The sequence below is a fragment of the Oreochromis aureus genome, linkage group 23 (genome assembly GCF_013358895.1).
Source record: "Oreochromis aureus strain Israel breed Guangdong linkage group 23, ZZ_aureus, whole genome shotgun sequence".
Lineage (NCBI taxonomy): Eukaryota > Metazoa > Chordata > Actinopteri > Cichliformes > Cichlidae > Oreochromis > Oreochromis aureus.
In genome coordinates, this window is record NC_052963.1 from 14,330,179 (window position 1) to 14,348,192 (window position 18,014).

Consider the following 18,014-nt stretch of genomic DNA (forward strand, 5'->3'; position numbering starts at 1 on the left):
TGACTATGAGTACAAATTTACGGCAAATCCTACAGCTCCTCATATTCTTAACAATAGATGATCTGTTTAACTGTACCTTACTTTGAGTAAGACACTAGGATTTGCATGTAAATTAAATTCAGACTGAAGGCCCATCATCCACGTGCCCTAATCAGGTAACAGTCCAAATGTCTGTTTTGTTGAGTCCCACATATTGGGCACTTATTCTTATTCATATTCTTAATCTGTTGCAGCAGTCACAATGCTGCTTATAAATTATATTCAGACTGATGAGTCTTCACTGATGTCCCTAAAACAAGTAAAGCTCCAAATGTGGATGTTGTTGTTTCTTCAGTTATTACTTATAAATATTTTGAAATGCAGGCATCTCATGTTCCAGTTATGTAGCCTAATGTAACACAGTCATTGCTCTCACTGCTACTGCTGCAGAGATCAGGGTCAAAAACTGTGTGGCACCCACCCATGCACACACCAGAATGAATGAACCCTTCCTGTATAAATGCAGTCCCTCGAGACGTGACTGCCCCTCAGCATCTCTGTTTATTACACCAAAGCAAGTTTGAGAACAAAAAGAATAAATGGCTCTCTGTTGCTTGTTTATGTGTTTCTATGCACGAGCACCCTGTGGTGTTAATAATGACCATGTCTTTCAATTTGAAATGACTCACAAAGTTACATTTTTGGCTTTAATGTGCTTTTAATTCTATTAACAGACTGCTGACTGTAGCTCTCTGATATACATTAGCTTATAATATTAGGGAGAAAACTGGGCGTCTCTGTTCAGTCATTAACTGATAAATAACCCCTTACTTCACTTGCCTCAGTCCTCCTGTGTGAAAGCTGAAAACATGTGAGGTCTGAATTCAACAACAGGTCACATGATATAATTTCTGTTGATGATCACACTGAACACGGAGCTGTTACCCAATGATTTCTCTAATAGAGTAAAAAGATGTTTTAACGGACCAACGCTGTGTTCACAATAATCACAACAGTAATACAGCTGTATCTCACATGCAGAGTTGTCTGTTGTTGATGTCTGTCCAACATAATAATCTCCTTTTCAAATCAGAACAGTTCTTCCAACAGCCAAGCTTTTTGTAAAGAAGTTATAAATCAGTTCAATCACAGCTCAGAGTAAATGTTTTTTCTTACGTTTCTCAGCATCTCTATCTTTGAGTCACATTGTGGAGAAATCACCACAGCACTGTTTTTCTTGTACACAACAATTAGGGCAAGAAAGGACAATGAACGCGTTGGTCTGTGTGAACACAGTGGCAACACTTAGTGTTAAAAATTAAACTGCCCATATGGTCTGTACTTTATTCACATCAAGTAAATAAGCAAATCTACAAATGTGACTTTAACAATGTTACTGTGTAAATTATGCACAAGAAGGTAAACTTTAAGTGGTCCTGACTCCTGATAGAAACATTGCTTTAGCCCTAAATCTTGCCAGTGTAAAAACAGATCTTTTGGTGCCCCCTCCTGGCAGACTTTGTGTACATGCAGAGAGAGACAAAAACTCACATAAACATGTTTCCTGTGTATAAAGAGCTAACACAGAGGTACTAATGAGGCTGAGCTTCTATGAGCACTGCAGCATCGCCATATGACAGTTCCTGGAGTGGGATGTCACTGACCACTTCTAGATCTCACCTCTCTCACAATCAGCTGATGTCAGTTCATGTCGTGATAGTGGAGAATCTCTAATGCACAAATCTTTCTTTTTTAAAAAATCTTTATTGCACAAAAGGGAAGGAATGTAATGGTAAAGTGCAAAGTGCACTCAGGACAGAAAAAGCTGCATTGTAGAGCACAAAAGGTAAATGCTGGTAATTGACAATTCTTAATATTGATATTATTAAGAAATCCACCATTCTGTCAAATATCCTGTATAACTGCTGCAGTCATCGCTGTTGGATTATAACACTGACAGCCAGTCTTACATTTATACTCTTATATAACTCTGATAGTTGGATGTTTATCATCATGTTTTCTTGTTTTTGGTACACTCACTTATAAAGATGTCAGGCTTACATTTGCTCTGTCTATGAGTAAATAGTAAACAGCATAAACTCTCTGTATTAGTGAGATAAGAGTTCATGTGGTTTGTTTAGATTATACTGACTATACTGACTATACAAGCCTCCAGCTGAGTTAGCTGAGATTAAACACCATTCTGGTATTGACCTTGGATTTCATTCAACAGATTTTCAGCGGACTGAGATCCAGACTTTGAGAAGGCCACTGCTGTAAGCAGATGTGTCATTGGATAATGGCATTGGATTATGTATCTTGAAACAAGATAACCTTGATTAGCAGGGATTGGGAAAACCTTCTGTTTACCTTTGTTAGCCACTTCGCTATGATAGTAAACAGTAGACAGGGAGTAAATACTGATGTGGCTTATTGAATCTTTTGGACTTCACAATATTAATTAGCCATTATTTGGAAGAGCTGTATTGCTGATTTGTCTGCTATTCTCAATGTATGATGAATGACAGGGGAGGGAGTGTTCGCCCTGTGCACCAAACCGGTCAGGACCGGCCCTGCCTGCGGTTGTTCGGGTACAAGTTGATTGTCTGGAACAGCAGGTGGTGAAGATGTCTTTAATAAATGAAATGGTCTGAAGGTGGTGAATGATTACAGTAAATCCATTATAAAACTGGATGTTCAACATCTGATAGTTAGTTTGAATGAAAAAAATATACAACCAAAATCAGCAAAGACTCCAGATGCGTGCAGCTTAAGCTCACAGAACCCAGATGATTGCAGGATATTTTGAAGCTCATGTCTGGATAGTGAATGTGAGAAGAAAAGTGTGACAGGAGAGTTCAGTCACACCTTCTTGGAGGTATTCAACATGAACCTTTCATAAAAAGAAATATTATTAATATACAAATAATACGTTTTTACCAAATGGTAAGTGAAGACTCGAGAAGAGCAGCGATCACGTCTAGTGCAGCTCGGACAAGCTGTTATTAAATTCTACCAGAGCAGGTTATAGTTCACTGCTGTCACAGAAATATAAATACTGCTTGGATCAGGCACATGAGGTTTTATACATTTGAGCAGCACCAGCACAAATAATCATTTGCATCAGTTAACAGTTAAGCCCACAATTAGTCACCCCCTCCCTGTTTGTATGTTTCATGAATTGGTCTCCATCCTCCAACCTAATTTTTCTGATAAAGTACTGAAAACTTTTGCAAATGAGTAAAAAACTGTAGAAGTATTAAAATTTTCATGTCCGTGTTCATTATTATTCACACGCTTCGATTTTTTTTCTTTTTTTTTCCATTTTCTTTCATTTTGTATTAACTACACAATTATTTTAGTTATAAATTGAAAATTGAGCTTCCTAGACCATGCTTCGACAGTCTTTAGCTGATCTTTGGAAACGCAGGATTATCCCCCTGCGTGCATGATCAAGGTTAAGGAGTTTGATGTCAGCCTGAGGACATGCATTGTTACTGTCCATAAAGATGGCCGAGGCTGTAAGCAATTGTAAAGTGATTCACAAGTCTTTTATATTTGGACTTATGCCATAACTTCCAGTCAACGATATCACACATAAGGCCAAAGTCATCCAGAAATGGTTCACCAAAAAAGCCACTCAGGTTCCACTGCTGTCAACGTTAACGCCATTATCATGATTATCGTGATTATCATGATTAAATTTTTTAACGCAATGAAACCATCTGGAGTGCAAGATGGACAAACTTTGGACAAACTTTGGACAAACTGCGCTGACAGAGACATTTCAGGGATTTTGAGTCATTCAGCTCTCCAAATTTTTTTAAATCACGTAAATCGTGATGATGGCGTTAACGTTGACAGCCCTAGTTTTATTAGCTTGTTTTTGTTTTGTTTTATTTTGCGAGCTGGTTATTAGATGCCGCTGCAGCGAGCAAGAGAACCCCCGCCGGCCCGCCCCTCTCCTCCCTGTGCAACAAGTATGGGCAGAAATCTGTGCCATCAGAAACTGAATTTGAATAAGTTAAATTTGAATTTGAATTTATGGTTTGAAAATGATCATCACTAAATTGAAATTGAATTTTATATTTTGAAAATGAATTGATTTGCTTTGAAACTGCATTTTATCCTTTAAAAATTCAGCTCTCGAATAATTTCAGTTTCACTTCTCACCATTCAGTTTCAGTTCTACAATTCAGTTTTTTGGAACTTACATCCGGTTCCAGGTGAAGAGTAAACGAGCGCAGATTAATAGAACTACGTTTTACTAGCGGACCGAAGGTGTTACTGACGGGAATCTACAGCGTCTTGAGCTGAATTAAGACTTCAGAAGTCATTCGTCATGTCGAATGACCAGCGGATAAACTCTCAGGTTGGTAATAAATGTATTACATGTATAAGAACAAGCGTCATGTTAACAAATGATAGCCGTACAGTAACTTTTATGCTTATTGTAGCTGTTAGCTAAAAACGCTAATTTAGCGTAGTTTGCCCTGGATTCAGCTTTGACAAACAAATATGATCGACTGTTTCTAGTAGAATTCCAAAGTTGTCATCTTGTACCCTCTCAGAGCCCTGTATGCTTGCAGAGACCCCTACAGTAGGGAAACATGCAAAACAGTGTCCAAACCTTTGTATTTGAGCTTTATCTGTCACCGGCCTCAGGCTCTTCACCTTTTCAAAGACAAAGCAGTCATTTAGATAAAATATTAGATATTGTTTACCTGTAAATGCACAAAGAGAATTTAGAAATGTAATTATTGTCAAGAGTGAACAAGCACTGATAGTGTAATCTACAGCTGTGGCCAAACGTTTAGAGAATGAGAAGTGTTGTTTGTTTATTTACAAAGTTTGCTGTTTCAGTGATAGTTGTATATCATATTATATCACTTCAAACAGAGGTGATCCAGTAATGCTGCACTAATAAATTAGACTAACTATTCACTTTATCTAAAGTTATTAAGTTAGCTAAAGAGTTGGGATGCTGTGTAAGACATAAATAAAGCTCAAATACAAAGGTTTGGACACTGTTTTGCATGTTTCCCTACTGTAGGGGTCTCTGCAAGCATACAGGGCTCTGAGAGGGTACAAGATGACAACTTTGGAATTCTACTAGAAACAGTCGATCATATTTGTTTGTCAAAGCTGAATCCAGGGCAAACTACGCTAAATTAGCATTTTTAGCTAACAGCTACAATAAGCATAAAAGTTACTGTACGGCTATCATTTGTTAACATGACGCTTGTTCTTATACATGTAATACATTTATTACCAACCTGAGAGTTTATCTGCTGGTCATTTGACATGACGAATGACTTCCGAAGTCTTAATTCAGCTCAAGACGCTGTAGATTCCCGTCAGTAACACTTTCGGTCCGCTAGTAAAACGTAGTTCTATTAATCTGCGCTTGAACCGGAACCGGATGTAAGTCCCAAAAAATTTTGGAACTGAAATTGAATTGTAGAACTGAAACTGAATGGTGAGAAGTGAAACTGAAATTATTCGAGAGCTGAATTTTTAAAGGATAAAATGCAGTTTCAAAGCAAATCAATTCATTTTCAAAATATAAAATTCAATTTCAATTTAGTGATGATCATTTTCAAACCATAAATTCAATTTCAAATTAGACTAATTCAAATTCAGTTTTTTAAAGCATTTATTCAAGTTACAATTCAGATTCAATCTGAGCAATTCAAATTCAAATTTAACTTATTCAAATTCAGTTTCTGATGGCACAGATTTCTGCCCATAAACAAGCAGCAGGACGCACCTCACAAACGAAAGTCGCCTTTACGCCCCGTAAATGGGCAATAGAAAACCGATTGATAGGCTACCCATGTAATCCCCAAAATGCGCTGCACGATGTCGAGGCAATATGGGTGCAAGCAACTTTTTTTTGCTAATGGCATTATGCCACCCCCACCATGATGTCGCCCTGGGCAATGTTTAAAATAGAAGTCACACTCATATAGCTGATATTGTTACCAAGGGCAAGAGGGCTTTGCTGTAAGTTCACTGTGTCTGTGTAATAGTTTTGTGTTAGGACAAACCAAATCAAAGCAAACATCTTGTGCCCAGCATATCCACTATCCAAACCATCTCAGCCTTGTTTCTCCAACTCTGTCTCCAAAATGCTCTAAGGTGTCCATCTGATGTATTCATTTCTAATCTTGTCCACTCACTCCTAATGAAACTCTTGGTTGTTTCATCTCCAGCTCAGTTTCATGAACCTTGAATGCATATACGTGGAATTTATACATATGTGGAAAATATGTAAATAAATGCAGCATTAACAGAAAACAAGACATAGAAATTAGGGCTGCTCGATTATGGCAAAAATGACAATCACGATTATTTTCACTGAAATTGAGATCTCGATTATTTGACGATATTTATTTAACAATAACAATGTATTGAATAATAGCTTTAAAGATGTCAAAAATAATATAAAATAGTGTGCAAATACTGATAACAGTGCAAATGTTTGCAATATAAAAATAAATGAAAAATGTAAACATCTATGTTTAGTGAACTTCAAAATACTGCATAATACTGGTTGTTCACTGTGTTAATTGAGCAGTGGTCTTTGGCGAGGAAAACGTTACCGCGTTTGTTATCTCCTTGTGTCTCTGGGAGCTGGTGTGATATTTAGTCGCGTTGTACAGGGTAGCGTGAATGGAAGCAGGTGTTGTCAAGAGTTTTTCTCCATGTTCCTTCATTGTTTGATCGTATGTCACTTTGTGAGCGGTCTTCAAATGATTGAATAAATTTGTAGTGTTGCTCTGTGGTGCAGCTACGACACCGTAGCAAAGTTTACACACTATGTCTACTTGATCCACGTCTGACTCCGCGAACCCAAAATGTTTCCACACCACTGAAGTCGTTTCACCTCTCTTTTCAACCAACGGCATTCTTTCTTCAGCAGCCATTATCCTCTCCTCACCAAATAACTTCTGCTTAGCTTTCCTAGCTTTCCGAGCTTCCCTCGGGTCCTCTTAATTGTTGTGACGCGTGTTCGAAACGCAGAGAGGTGCACTCGATTTGCCACACGGAGCAGCGCGAGAGGAGGAGCTAATAATCGGCTCAGTCATTTTTAATGATCGTTGAAAGCCCAGATCATAATCACGATTAAAATTCGATTAATTGAGCAGCCCTAATAGAAATTAATAATAAAAAGGTTAAATACATTTAAAATGAAACAATTTCTTAAGTTAGCTCAGAAAACATCAACATTACAACAAAATATGGCAAAATTAAAGATGATAACACAATAATACAGAAAAAAATATTTATGGTCACAGATCAGTGATAATAGATCAGTCACTCCCTCAGACTCAAGATGTGATCGATCATACCTTTATCATCTGAGAATGGGGTTCTCTATACCAAAGAAGCAAAAAGGTGAAGGAAAGAGATGGCAGCATCTGTACAAAACGAGTGAATATTAGCACAGTAGGCGAATATGGAAGGCGCTTTGGAACGCTAATCTCCAAGGTCAGACGGTGGGTCTGGGCCCAGCGCTGGATTAATAGCTGCAGGGCAGGATGGCTGATGGTGTTGTGATGTGGAGATGTATGTGCTCTCTGTGTGGGGAGTTTTTTCGTTTTCTGTTCTCATGCTGACCTCCCACAAGGAGCCCAGTATGAGTAGAGGTCTCCCATGTGATGTCTGTGCTACGTATGTTTGGTCGGGGGGGGGGGGAGTCTCATTTCACTGCAGGTGTAAACTTTGCATGTGACAAATAAAGGCTTGATTGATTGATTGATTGATTGATTGATTGATTGATCGAGAAGAATTTTAATAGTTGCCTGCTTTCTACTCGACCTTAGCTAGGATTGTACTCCCTGATCTGGGAAGGGTAAGAAAAAAGAATTCAGTTAACAAGTGGAAGAGATTAATTTAACCTGGCTCCACTGAGTGAGCAGCAGCGCCCTCTGCAGTTTGTGTGTCGAAGTGCAAAAGCTTACAGCACCTGGTATTCCCAGGCGGTCTCCCATCCAAGTACTGACCAGGCCCGACCCTGCTTAGCTTCCGAGATCAGACGAGATCGGGCATGTTCAGGGTGGTATGGCCGTAAGCGAGGGACAGAATGCATAAAAGGCCTTTTATAGATGACTACAGATTTAGATTTGATGCATTACAGATAGATTACACCAGGGGTGTCGAACTCATTTTATATTGCGGACCATATACAGCCCACTTTGATCTTAAGCCGTCTGGACCAGTGAAAGTCTCCTTTCTGTCAGTGTAAAGAAGTCACTTATGTAACAGTTTTTCTACGTGTTAAAGAAAAGCTGTTCTGACAAAGAAATAAATCTGTCAGTACGATTTTTGGACTTAAATTGTAAGAAATAAATGTGTAAAATCCCAGACAACGTTCTGGTAGCTGTTTGTCCAGATTGCCCATTTTTTTCTTGTTGTGGTTCTTGTTGTTTTTAACTGTAGTCATAAAAATTAGATTTCTGTGGTTGAAAGAAAAAAAAAAAAAAAAAAAAAAACTTTTCTGCTTACAAAAGATTTATTGGAGACATAGCTAAGAATTTTCAGTGTGCAATAAATTGTGAAAGCCGAAGTTTCTTTGACAGTGAAAAGCAAAAATTAGGCTTTCTTGTCAGATGTCATTGTTTGGGAAGAAAACAGTGGTCACATAAAATGACATAGCAGGTCACATTATGTTTTTATTGACATATTACTTTGTAAAAAGCATGTTGCTGCTGAATGTAGTTGTATAATCATAAAGTAGTGTTTTATCTATAACATATCACATTAATGTTAAAAAGTGTAACTGATCATTTACTGCAGGGCAGTGTTACGGAGTGTGACGGAGAACAGTCAACTAAGACCAATAGTCATAGAGGATGAATGTTTCTACCTCATCTATAAAAGGCCTTTTGAACGTGTCATCCCTCGCTTACGGCCATACCACCCTGAACACGCCCGATCTCGTCTGATCTCGGAAGCTAAGCAGGGTCGGGCCTGGTCAGTACTTGGATGGGAGACCGCCTGGGAATACCAGGTGCTGTAAGCTTTTGCTCTTCTACACACAGACTGCAGAGGGCGCTGCTGCTCACTCACAGAAAACAGAATCAGAAGAAAAACTTCATTTCAACGCTTATAAAAAGAATGCGTTTAGCTTTTGTGTAAAACTTGATAATCATCTTACTGTATCTACTTTTCTGGTGTGTATTTTCCAGCAGAGGTTTAGCTCAGTGTCATGTGTCTGACATTTAGTGGATGTCAGAGAGCATTATTATTATTTCCTAACTTTAGGTTCCAAAATAGGAGGAAGACTGATCTTTACTCACAGTAAAGATCAGTCTTCATCCTGTTTTCTATTTTGCAGAGCCTTATTGATGAGCCACAGCTGTCAGTCTGTTATTTTCTCCCCCTGATATCTGTAACTTTATCATTTAAACTGTTGATATGGCTCAAAGCAGCCCCATTAATTTCGTAATTGACTTTTGTTTCCTCCTTTCTCCTCTCTATTATTTACTGCCAATATATTGTGAGTTTATATCGGTAGCATTTGAGCAAAACCTGGTGAGGATTTAGAAGAGCTTCAACATCCCATTATAATTTTAGTATTGCACAGACAACATAAATTACAACCTAATCCAACCTGAAGACACAGTTGAAGCTTCAGACATTCATCTGTTGACGGTGAAACACTGCCCTCTGCTGGACTCCAATAAAACAGATGATACTTTAAAATGAGGCAGCATCAACAAGCTGTCTGCAAAAAAAACAATATAAGAACAAAATTTGCATGAAATACAGAACTTATTGATTGTATGAATCAAAAAAAGTTAAGCACTCTGTAGTATTCTACAGAAAGAGGAATTTCTCAGCACAGTACTGAGTAACTTGTCAACCATGGAGAAGGCACAGTGTCCACCTAAAGCCCTTATTTACAAAAAACAGAGCAGTTTTTTCGCATGGCTCAAGGTGAAGGTAATGCTGTCATTTTCATATGACTTATTATGGGCTTCAATATCATAGTGAAAAATTAAAAAGTATACACACATTCAAATCTTTCAATACAGGGTTGTACAATGTCTTAAATTGACATGGCTAATGCCTATTAACTTCTCATCAGTGATCATGGATGGAATAATGAAGGAGGAGGACTACTAAAGTGAGTTTGCAATCCAACATAGAAACTGACCTTCTGAGATGAAAACTTTTATATTCAGTGTTACTCCAAATCCTCATTCTCAACTTATTACCAAAGAAAAAAAATGTCATTATATGTTCTGATGACATTCAGCTGGATCTGATTTACACATCAGAGGCTTGTTCAAGTAACTGTATTCAAGTAGAGTGAAATAAAGAGCAGAAAACACTGCATGAGAAGCAATTCAAAACGTGACTTTCAGCAAAGGCGTGCTGTCACACTGTGGCTAGACTGAGGGTTTGTCAACAGTCTGACGACACTGTATCAGAGACTTGTCTTTAACCACTTTGTTCTTTTCATGACCACAACTCAACACCTTGTGAGTGTTTGCAGCCTGGTAATGCACCGTGTCCCGAAACTGTGAACAACTGAATCTGTTCTGAGAGCAGAAAAAACTTCTATAAATGTAATAACTTTAGATGTTATCACACTAACTACATATGTTATAATGTAACACTTTGTGTAATGTAAAACTCTGAAGTCAAGGTTATAAATGGCTGTTTTTGACAACTTTTGAGTTTACCTTTATATATTTCACTTTTAAAAATTTACAGTCATCATTTCATTGTGACTAAATCTAAGCAGGAATGTTTTTTTATCTCTATAAAAACATTTTTAATCAGTCAATTTTAATATGAATTGAAAATTATAAATTGTATATTTCAAAACTATGTTTAAGTAGCTCATGCTTTTTAACTGGACTTGGAGTATACATACATAATAAATTGGACTGGGTTAAGAACACCGCTGCACTCCACAGGAAGGGCCAGAGTCGTCTCTATTTTCTGAGGCGGCTAAGGACAATGCTCAGGATTTTTTACAAATCTGTTGTGGCCAGTGCCATCCTCTATGCTGCTGCATGGTGGGGCAACAGGTTGAGGGACACAGGTGCCAACAGACTCAAACTGATCCGCAAGGCCAGTAATGAGTGGGGATGGAGTTGTACTCATTTAGGGTGTCTGAGAGGCAGATGTAGTCTAAGAAAAGGAGCACATTCAGTGAGAGACTGAGATTACCAAAATGCACCACTGAACAACACAGGAAATCATTCCTGCCCGTGGCCATCTCCCTGTACAACTCCTCCATCTAATACAGTTATACCCACTGGCACATGTTCTACAGTAAAATAACAAATGACAAAGTTCACAAGTTAGAGTTAAATGTCAATCACACATATTTCACCTCACCTCTTGATATTTATAATTGCGTGATTTGTGTGTGTGTGTATATATATATATATATATATATACATTATATATACATACATACATACATACATACAGATATATATGAGCAACTGTAACCCACATATTTTCCTTTGGGATTATTAAAGTCATTCTGATTCTGATTATTCATTTTAAATATGAATATCACACCAGACGGCTCCTGTTATTCAGAAAGCACCTTTATTGCTTCAATGCAAATTAGAAGGTGATTAGCAGCCAGATGCTGCTAATCAACTGCATTTGAATAATTGCTCATCAGCATATGTGAGCACCTCTATAAAAGCATGAGTTTTGGCAGGTGTGTGTTAAGACAATGTCATAATCTTCCCAGGAATGGTTGTCCCAGAAAATTCACCCCAGGGTCAAACTGTGCAATGGTCAGAAAAAGCTCAAAAATCCAGAAGCTACATATCAGACTCTACAGACCTCAGTTAGCACATTAAATCTTAAAGTCTATGACAATTAGAAAAAGTTTGAATAAGTGTGGCTTGTTTGGAAGGGTTGCAAGGAGAAAGTCTCTTCTCTCTAAAAACAGCATGACAGCATGGCTGCAAGTTTGGTAGCAAAGTTGACAAAAGCATAACAGCACAAACACCTCATACCAGCTGTTAGTATGGTGGTGAAGGGGGGGGTGATTTGAGCTTGTTTTGCAGCTACAGAACCTGGGCCCCTTGCATTCATTGAGTTTTCCATGACCTCCCCTGTATACCAAGTACTCTATAGTCAAAACTGAGTTTTGGTAATGCAGCAGGACAAAGATCCCAAGCACATCAGCAGAGCTACAACAGAATCAAGGTGTTGGAATGGCCCGGTCACAGTCCACACGTCAACCTGAAAAACAGTGCTGGGAACTTAAGAGAGCTTTACATAAACAAATACCACAAACCTCAATGAACTGACGAAACAATGTAAAGAATTGTGAGTCAAAAGTCCTGCACAACCATGTGACAGACTAAGAGTCATACAGAAACAATTTGGTGACACTATTGCTGCTAAAAGGTTGTTCTACAACCTACTCACTCATGGACTGTGCTTAGTTTTTCAGAGTATGCTACAGATTCCCATAAAAACACTCTTTTCCACCTGACTGTATATCAGATAAAACAGATATGATCTGTGAATCCAGAGCAGAGGAGGATTCTGAGAAGAGAAAACATCTGGGGACCTGTCCCGAAAAGTTAATTTTGTTCATCTGGACGTAGAGTTTTCAGTCGGAGGAACGCTACGTCACTCATCCGAGTTCGACTTCCGACTTCTTCCGTCTCAGCTCAGTGCAGGTTTCAACCTTTGACCAACCTTTGTTGGAATTTAGACTTTACATATTGTCCAGTTTAAGGCAAGGGAACTGAAAAGTGTGTTGAGGATAAATGATCAATTAGGCAGATGTAAATGAACAACAGCTGCAGGCTGGTGGCTCTGACATCACACCTGATGGACACCTAGAGGGCTAGATTCAATTATTTTGGAGTTTCTGAAGACCTTCTATGACTCTGCGGTGACATCAGTCATCTTTTATGGTGTGTTCTGCTGGGACAGCAGTATCCCCACTGAGGACAGAAAAATACTGAACAGACTGATCTTGTAGACCTGTGTTATGGTTGAGGCAGCATAAAGTGACTGGAAAAATGGCGGCTAAGCTGTCATCGCTCTTAGATACAACCTCCCACTGTGTCTTATGTCTTTCTGTGTGTCACAGAGGACACACAGCACAACAGCACATGTGGGTGAGAGTGAGTGAGTGAATAATTTGTGTTTGTGTGTGCATGGCTGGGCCTGGGTCTGGGGCTTGCTGTGACTTAGCCCTGGATACAGTCAGCAATCCCAGCCGGACGCTTCTCCTATCTTTTGGATGCCGGGTGGTTCTGGGTGCCTGGAACCCTGTTCTCAACCTGTACCAGGATGGTTGGCCTCTAGGGTCGACTGCCCGTTGCCTCTGGTCCTCTGGGACTCTCACCCTTTGGCTTTGGCACCCCATCTGGGGCCTCCCTCTTTCCCCTGCTGGGATGGGCACGCACACGTCGCTGAGATGTGTGGTCTCAGATAATTGGTACTCCTGGAGGCTGCAGGTGAGATAGTCATACTATACCAGTGTTATAACTGAAATAACACAAATAGAAATGAATAAATAAACAGATAACATATTCACATGAACAAGAGGAGCCTAGAGATTCCAAGTAGCTGTTCTTGCAAAAGCAAAATGTGTTCTGCACCACAATGCATTCACGTCACAACTCTGATTGCAAAAGCTTGCAGATAGGACAGGATATTAAAAATAAAACAAAAAACCCACCTCCCACCACATGCAGGTCATCCTAGCAGCACTGAGTAGCTCCTACAGTGACACGCTGCTGCAACAACAGTGTGCCAAGAAGAAATTTCAGATATCTTTCCAGCTGCTGTCAGACTCTACAATAGAGTCTTAGTGCCCACCTTAAAATTAGGTATATACAACATCAGCTGAATAACAACACGTGATATATTACACCGTGCCATTATTTACTTAACAAAAACTAAGCCAAAATGCAGTTTCTGTACTTTTTTCACAAATGTCAATATTTTATTAATTTACTTATTTTTGATACATGTGGTTTATTGAATTGAAAAAAATAGCTGCAATTGTTGTAACGCGAGCTATGAAAGACAACCTGCATCTGCACCTGTGGTCACTGGGCCTCACATCATGTTTGCAGCATGTTCTGAACCACAAACAGAGCAGTGCTAAAGTTTCTTGGAACTGGTGGGCTAGTGATGTAGACACTGATGCTAGTGATTATTTAAGGTGGGGCTACTGAAATGTTTTAAAACTGAAGCCCCCAAAGTGCTTTTTGTTGCTCTGTGACACAAATGAGCTCCAACCTGCTCAGGTAGAATTTAATAACAGCTGAGCTGCACTAGACCTGGTCTCTGCTCATCTTGACTCCTCGTTTGGTAAGAACTTTTTATTTGTATATTTAAAATCTTTTATAGACAACAGGCTTATTTTGAATAACTCGATCTCCTGCCACACTTCTACTCACATTCACTATCCAGATATGGGCTTCAAAACATGCATCATCTGGGTTTTGTGACCATGAATATCGTGCATAAGAAATGTGCATGCACAGGCAGAGACCTATCTTTTTTTTATTTATGTTCAAATAATGTTCAATTTTAATTCCCCCTTTAGAGCATTTCATTTACTGAAGACATCTTCTACACCTGGTGTTCCAGACGACTGACTAGTGCCTCCTGCAGGTTAATCAACCAACCACTGATCAGTAAAGCAAAAAATAAGGTAAGTGTCCTCATTTGGAAAAGTTTGCTTAAAAGTTTCATAGCTTTACAATATAAATAATTATATTTAGCAAGAATGTTGTCATGACTGAGTGCAATCACCATTTCCCTCTGTAAGGTTCAATGAGTGGATGCAGGTAGAGAAGGTGCCTTTAGATACACCTCATGAACTCATCAACTGAGACTCAAAAATCATCAAATTTATTTAAATTACTTAATTTGTTGTTCATTTTCTTACTTGTTTACCATATCTACCAAATGCAAGTAAATCATTACAACTGCCCGTTTTAAAAAAATCCAGTAATACTCTAAAAAATGTACACAATATTATTGTTGAATCTGTCCTCCAGTGCCTCTCTGATAAGTTTCAAAATAATATGATCTGTATTTTTGTGTTCGCTTCAGTAGTTACACTGTTTAAAATAAGATATTAAACCAAACTGCGGTAATTACCTGTCCAGCAGAGATCCGCTAACACTTGTTTTATTTCAAGCTCAGGTAAATTCTTTCTGTCTGCTTTTCTTTATCAGCGATCGTCTGGTTTTTCCTTTCGACTTGTCTCTCCGCGCTTTCTGCTCAAGTCAGCCCCCTCCTCTGCCGCGCATGCTCTGCAGCGCATGCCCGACGGGGTCTGCGCAGCGCGTGCATCACAGGTGTGGAGAAGTACTGATTAGTGTTGCCGTTTCAAAATAAAAGCTGCCAAAAGCGAAACATGCTGCCTTTCAGAGTAAAATTTCAATGTTTCAAACCATATTCCAGGGTTTTAGTTCACCATTTATAAGGTTTCAACAAGAAAATAAAAGACAAATCTGAATGTTTGAAAATGTTTTGGAAAAATTCCATAAAGAATAGATGAAAAACACTGAAATTATTCTTTTATTTATGTTGATAAATTAAGTTGTTATTATTTAGTTACATAAGTTTTTTTTTTTTAAGTTAAACTTGTGTGGGTTTCTATATAAGCCAATAAAAAAACAACAAGCCATTAAAAATGAAAAGTAAACTCTGCCAAAGAAACTGAGAGACGGGAAGCGTGGAGTTCAGTTTGCAAATTTATCTAAAACAATAAACATCTATGAATAAAACTTTGTTGGCCTGCAGCTTCTAAGAAAGACAAAAAAAGTAAAAAGATGGTCATGAAAAGAAGCTACCATCTGTCACGTGGTTCTGTGTATTTACATTTCATACCATGGGGAAATAATCATTTGATCCCCTGTTGACAACACCTTTCTCACGATCATCCTCACCCCATGAGACAAGATCTTGCATGCAGCAAGATAAGAGGTCTTCGGTCTTGACTATGGTGGCACAAGACTGTAGATTTGTATTGTCCCTGTAGCCCTCAGTAACAAATCCTTTGACACCTCTGCAGTCTTGCCCGTGGTGGTGTAGAACTTGGAATGGAAGAGACTGATACTGTAGAGGTGTGCTTTTTACACAAAATAAACTGAGATCAAGATTGTCTTTAAATGATTAATTGATTAAGTGCAATCCAATCTGTGGGAGCCAGAATTCTGGCTTGGTTATAGGGGATCAAGTACTTAGTTCAATCAATGACATGCAAATCAGTTAGTATGTTTGTGTAATGTGTTTTTTTCTGGATTTGGTTGATATTCTGTCTCTCGATTAAAATTAACCTACCATAAATATTAGATACTGTTCATTTCTTTGTAATGGAGCAAAATTACAAATTCAGCAGAAGATTAAATAATTATTCCACTTCTACAGTGAAAGATTTTGGCTGCTCCAAATTCTTAACTTGGAAAATGTTCCTGTTTTTCTTTCTCCAGGAAACAATGAGGATCCTGTTTACCTGTTTGCTGCTTATGCTGCTCTTTGCCACTGGACTTTCAAAACCAGCCAATCTTAAACCCAAACCAATTGACAAGCGTCAGAATGAAACCCCTTATGAAAAGTTTAAACGACAGCATGTAGATGCCAAGATGACTGCGAAAAAATGTGAGGCAGAAATAAAAAACAAGCAGATCTACAATGTTGACAACAGTTGTAAGGACACAAACACGTTCATCCTTAGTGATTACGAAAAGGTCAAAGCCATTTGTAATGGTCATGGGTCACCTCATAAGAATACTTGCTTGACAGAGAGTAAAGCAAAGTTCAGTATTGTTAAATGTGAACTAAAGAATAATGGAGGCAGGAAACCCAACTGCCAGTATAAAGGCAAACTTCTCACTAACAGAATAGTTGTAGTCCAATGTGGAGGATTACCTGTGCACTTTGAGAAGGACATAGTGACTTTTGAATCCAATAACGCAACTATAGGAAAAATCCCCATGGACTCTACTTCTGTACCCACAAATATGCATGTCTGAGATAACAAAAGAGAAACATTTATCATCAGCTCTGACCAAAAGTCGCTGGAAACATCTTGTTCGTCACAAGTTTTCACTCGAGCCTGTCTTATCAGTAACCATTTACATTTTTTTGAACATGTGATCGGCTTCACACATTGCATTAAATAATATAAAACTATTTTCAAACTATATTCAACCCACCAATACTGATATATTAATTGTACTGACTGTAGGATGCTGTGTAGAAATAATCTCTTCCATCAAACTGGCTTCTAATAAAATATTTTTATTTGATCGCAGAATAGTATGTAATAAATGTTTTTGCTTTGTTTATTTACTTTTTTTTAAAAAAAATTTTAATTTTTGGCATCACCAGTCACAGGACTCACAAGGTCAAATGTTCATATTCAGCACCCTGCCTCTCGGATGGTTTTTTTGTTTTTAATGTTATTAAATTTTATTGCTTTTGTTTTCATTTTATGCCAACAATTCATTTCTAAGATGAGCTTTAAAGCATCAAAATTGAAATAATTGACCAAAAGGCAAAAGTCTAAATATCGTTGCTATCACTCCTGCTGCAAAGATCAGGGTCAGACATTGTTGGGCTTCCCTCTGTGTACACACCAGTACGAAGGAGTGTTAGGGCCACATTAAGAAAAAAAAGAAATATAAGAAGAATAAGAAAATAAATATACACTTTAGGACTCGGGGTAAAAGGATCAATAAAAATTTAAAATTTATATTTTATAGTTTGATGATTTAAAGTCTCACACACAACCCGTCGAAAGGGGAGGTGGGCCGGCTGCTTCCAAATAGAGCACATTTCATTCATAATTTTGTAAATCCAAGCTCATTATGAATTCATGATTTGAATCCTGGGTTGTGCGAAATCCCAGAAATAAACCCCAGACAAAGCGAATCTGTGAACTAAGGTGTAGGTTTATTAGGTTATGTCGTGGTGATCCTCGGGTTGGGGGATGGGTGTTCATACTGGAGTGCAAAATTAAAACCAATGGAAGATGGACAAGAAAAGTTCAAAGCCATCAG

The 18,014-nt window shown here is 38.3% G+C and overlaps 1 protein-coding gene and 2 non-coding genes across 3 annotated transcripts; 2 read left to right on the plus strand and 1 right to left on the minus strand.

Annotated features, from left to right (window-relative positions):
- Positions 1–7,939: 7,939 nt before the first annotated feature.
- Positions 7,940–8,058, minus strand: LOC116325274. Its single transcript, XR_004199848.2, has one exon. It is a non-coding gene; the product is annotated as a 5S ribosomal RNA (ribosomal RNA).
- An 830-nt stretch (positions 8,059–8,888) lies between these two features.
- On the plus strand, positions 8,889–9,007 carry LOC116325279. The gene has a single exon (XR_004199850.2). It is a non-coding gene; the product is annotated as a 5S ribosomal RNA (ribosomal RNA).
- Positions 9,008–14,276: 5,269 nt separating this feature from the next.
- On the plus strand, positions 14,277–17,256 carry LOC120436112 (ribonuclease-like). Its single transcript, XM_039606532.1, has 4 exons — positions 14,277–14,307; positions 14,546–14,653; positions 15,183–15,305; positions 16,443–17,256. Exons 3-4 carry the CDS (start codon positions 15,270–15,272, stop codon positions 16,983–16,985), a joined length of 579 nt encoding a protein of 192 aa, XP_039462466.1. The 5' UTR covers positions 14,277–14,307; positions 14,546–14,653; positions 15,183–15,269; the 3' UTR covers positions 16,986–17,256.
- Positions 17,257–18,014: the final 758 nt, after the last annotated feature.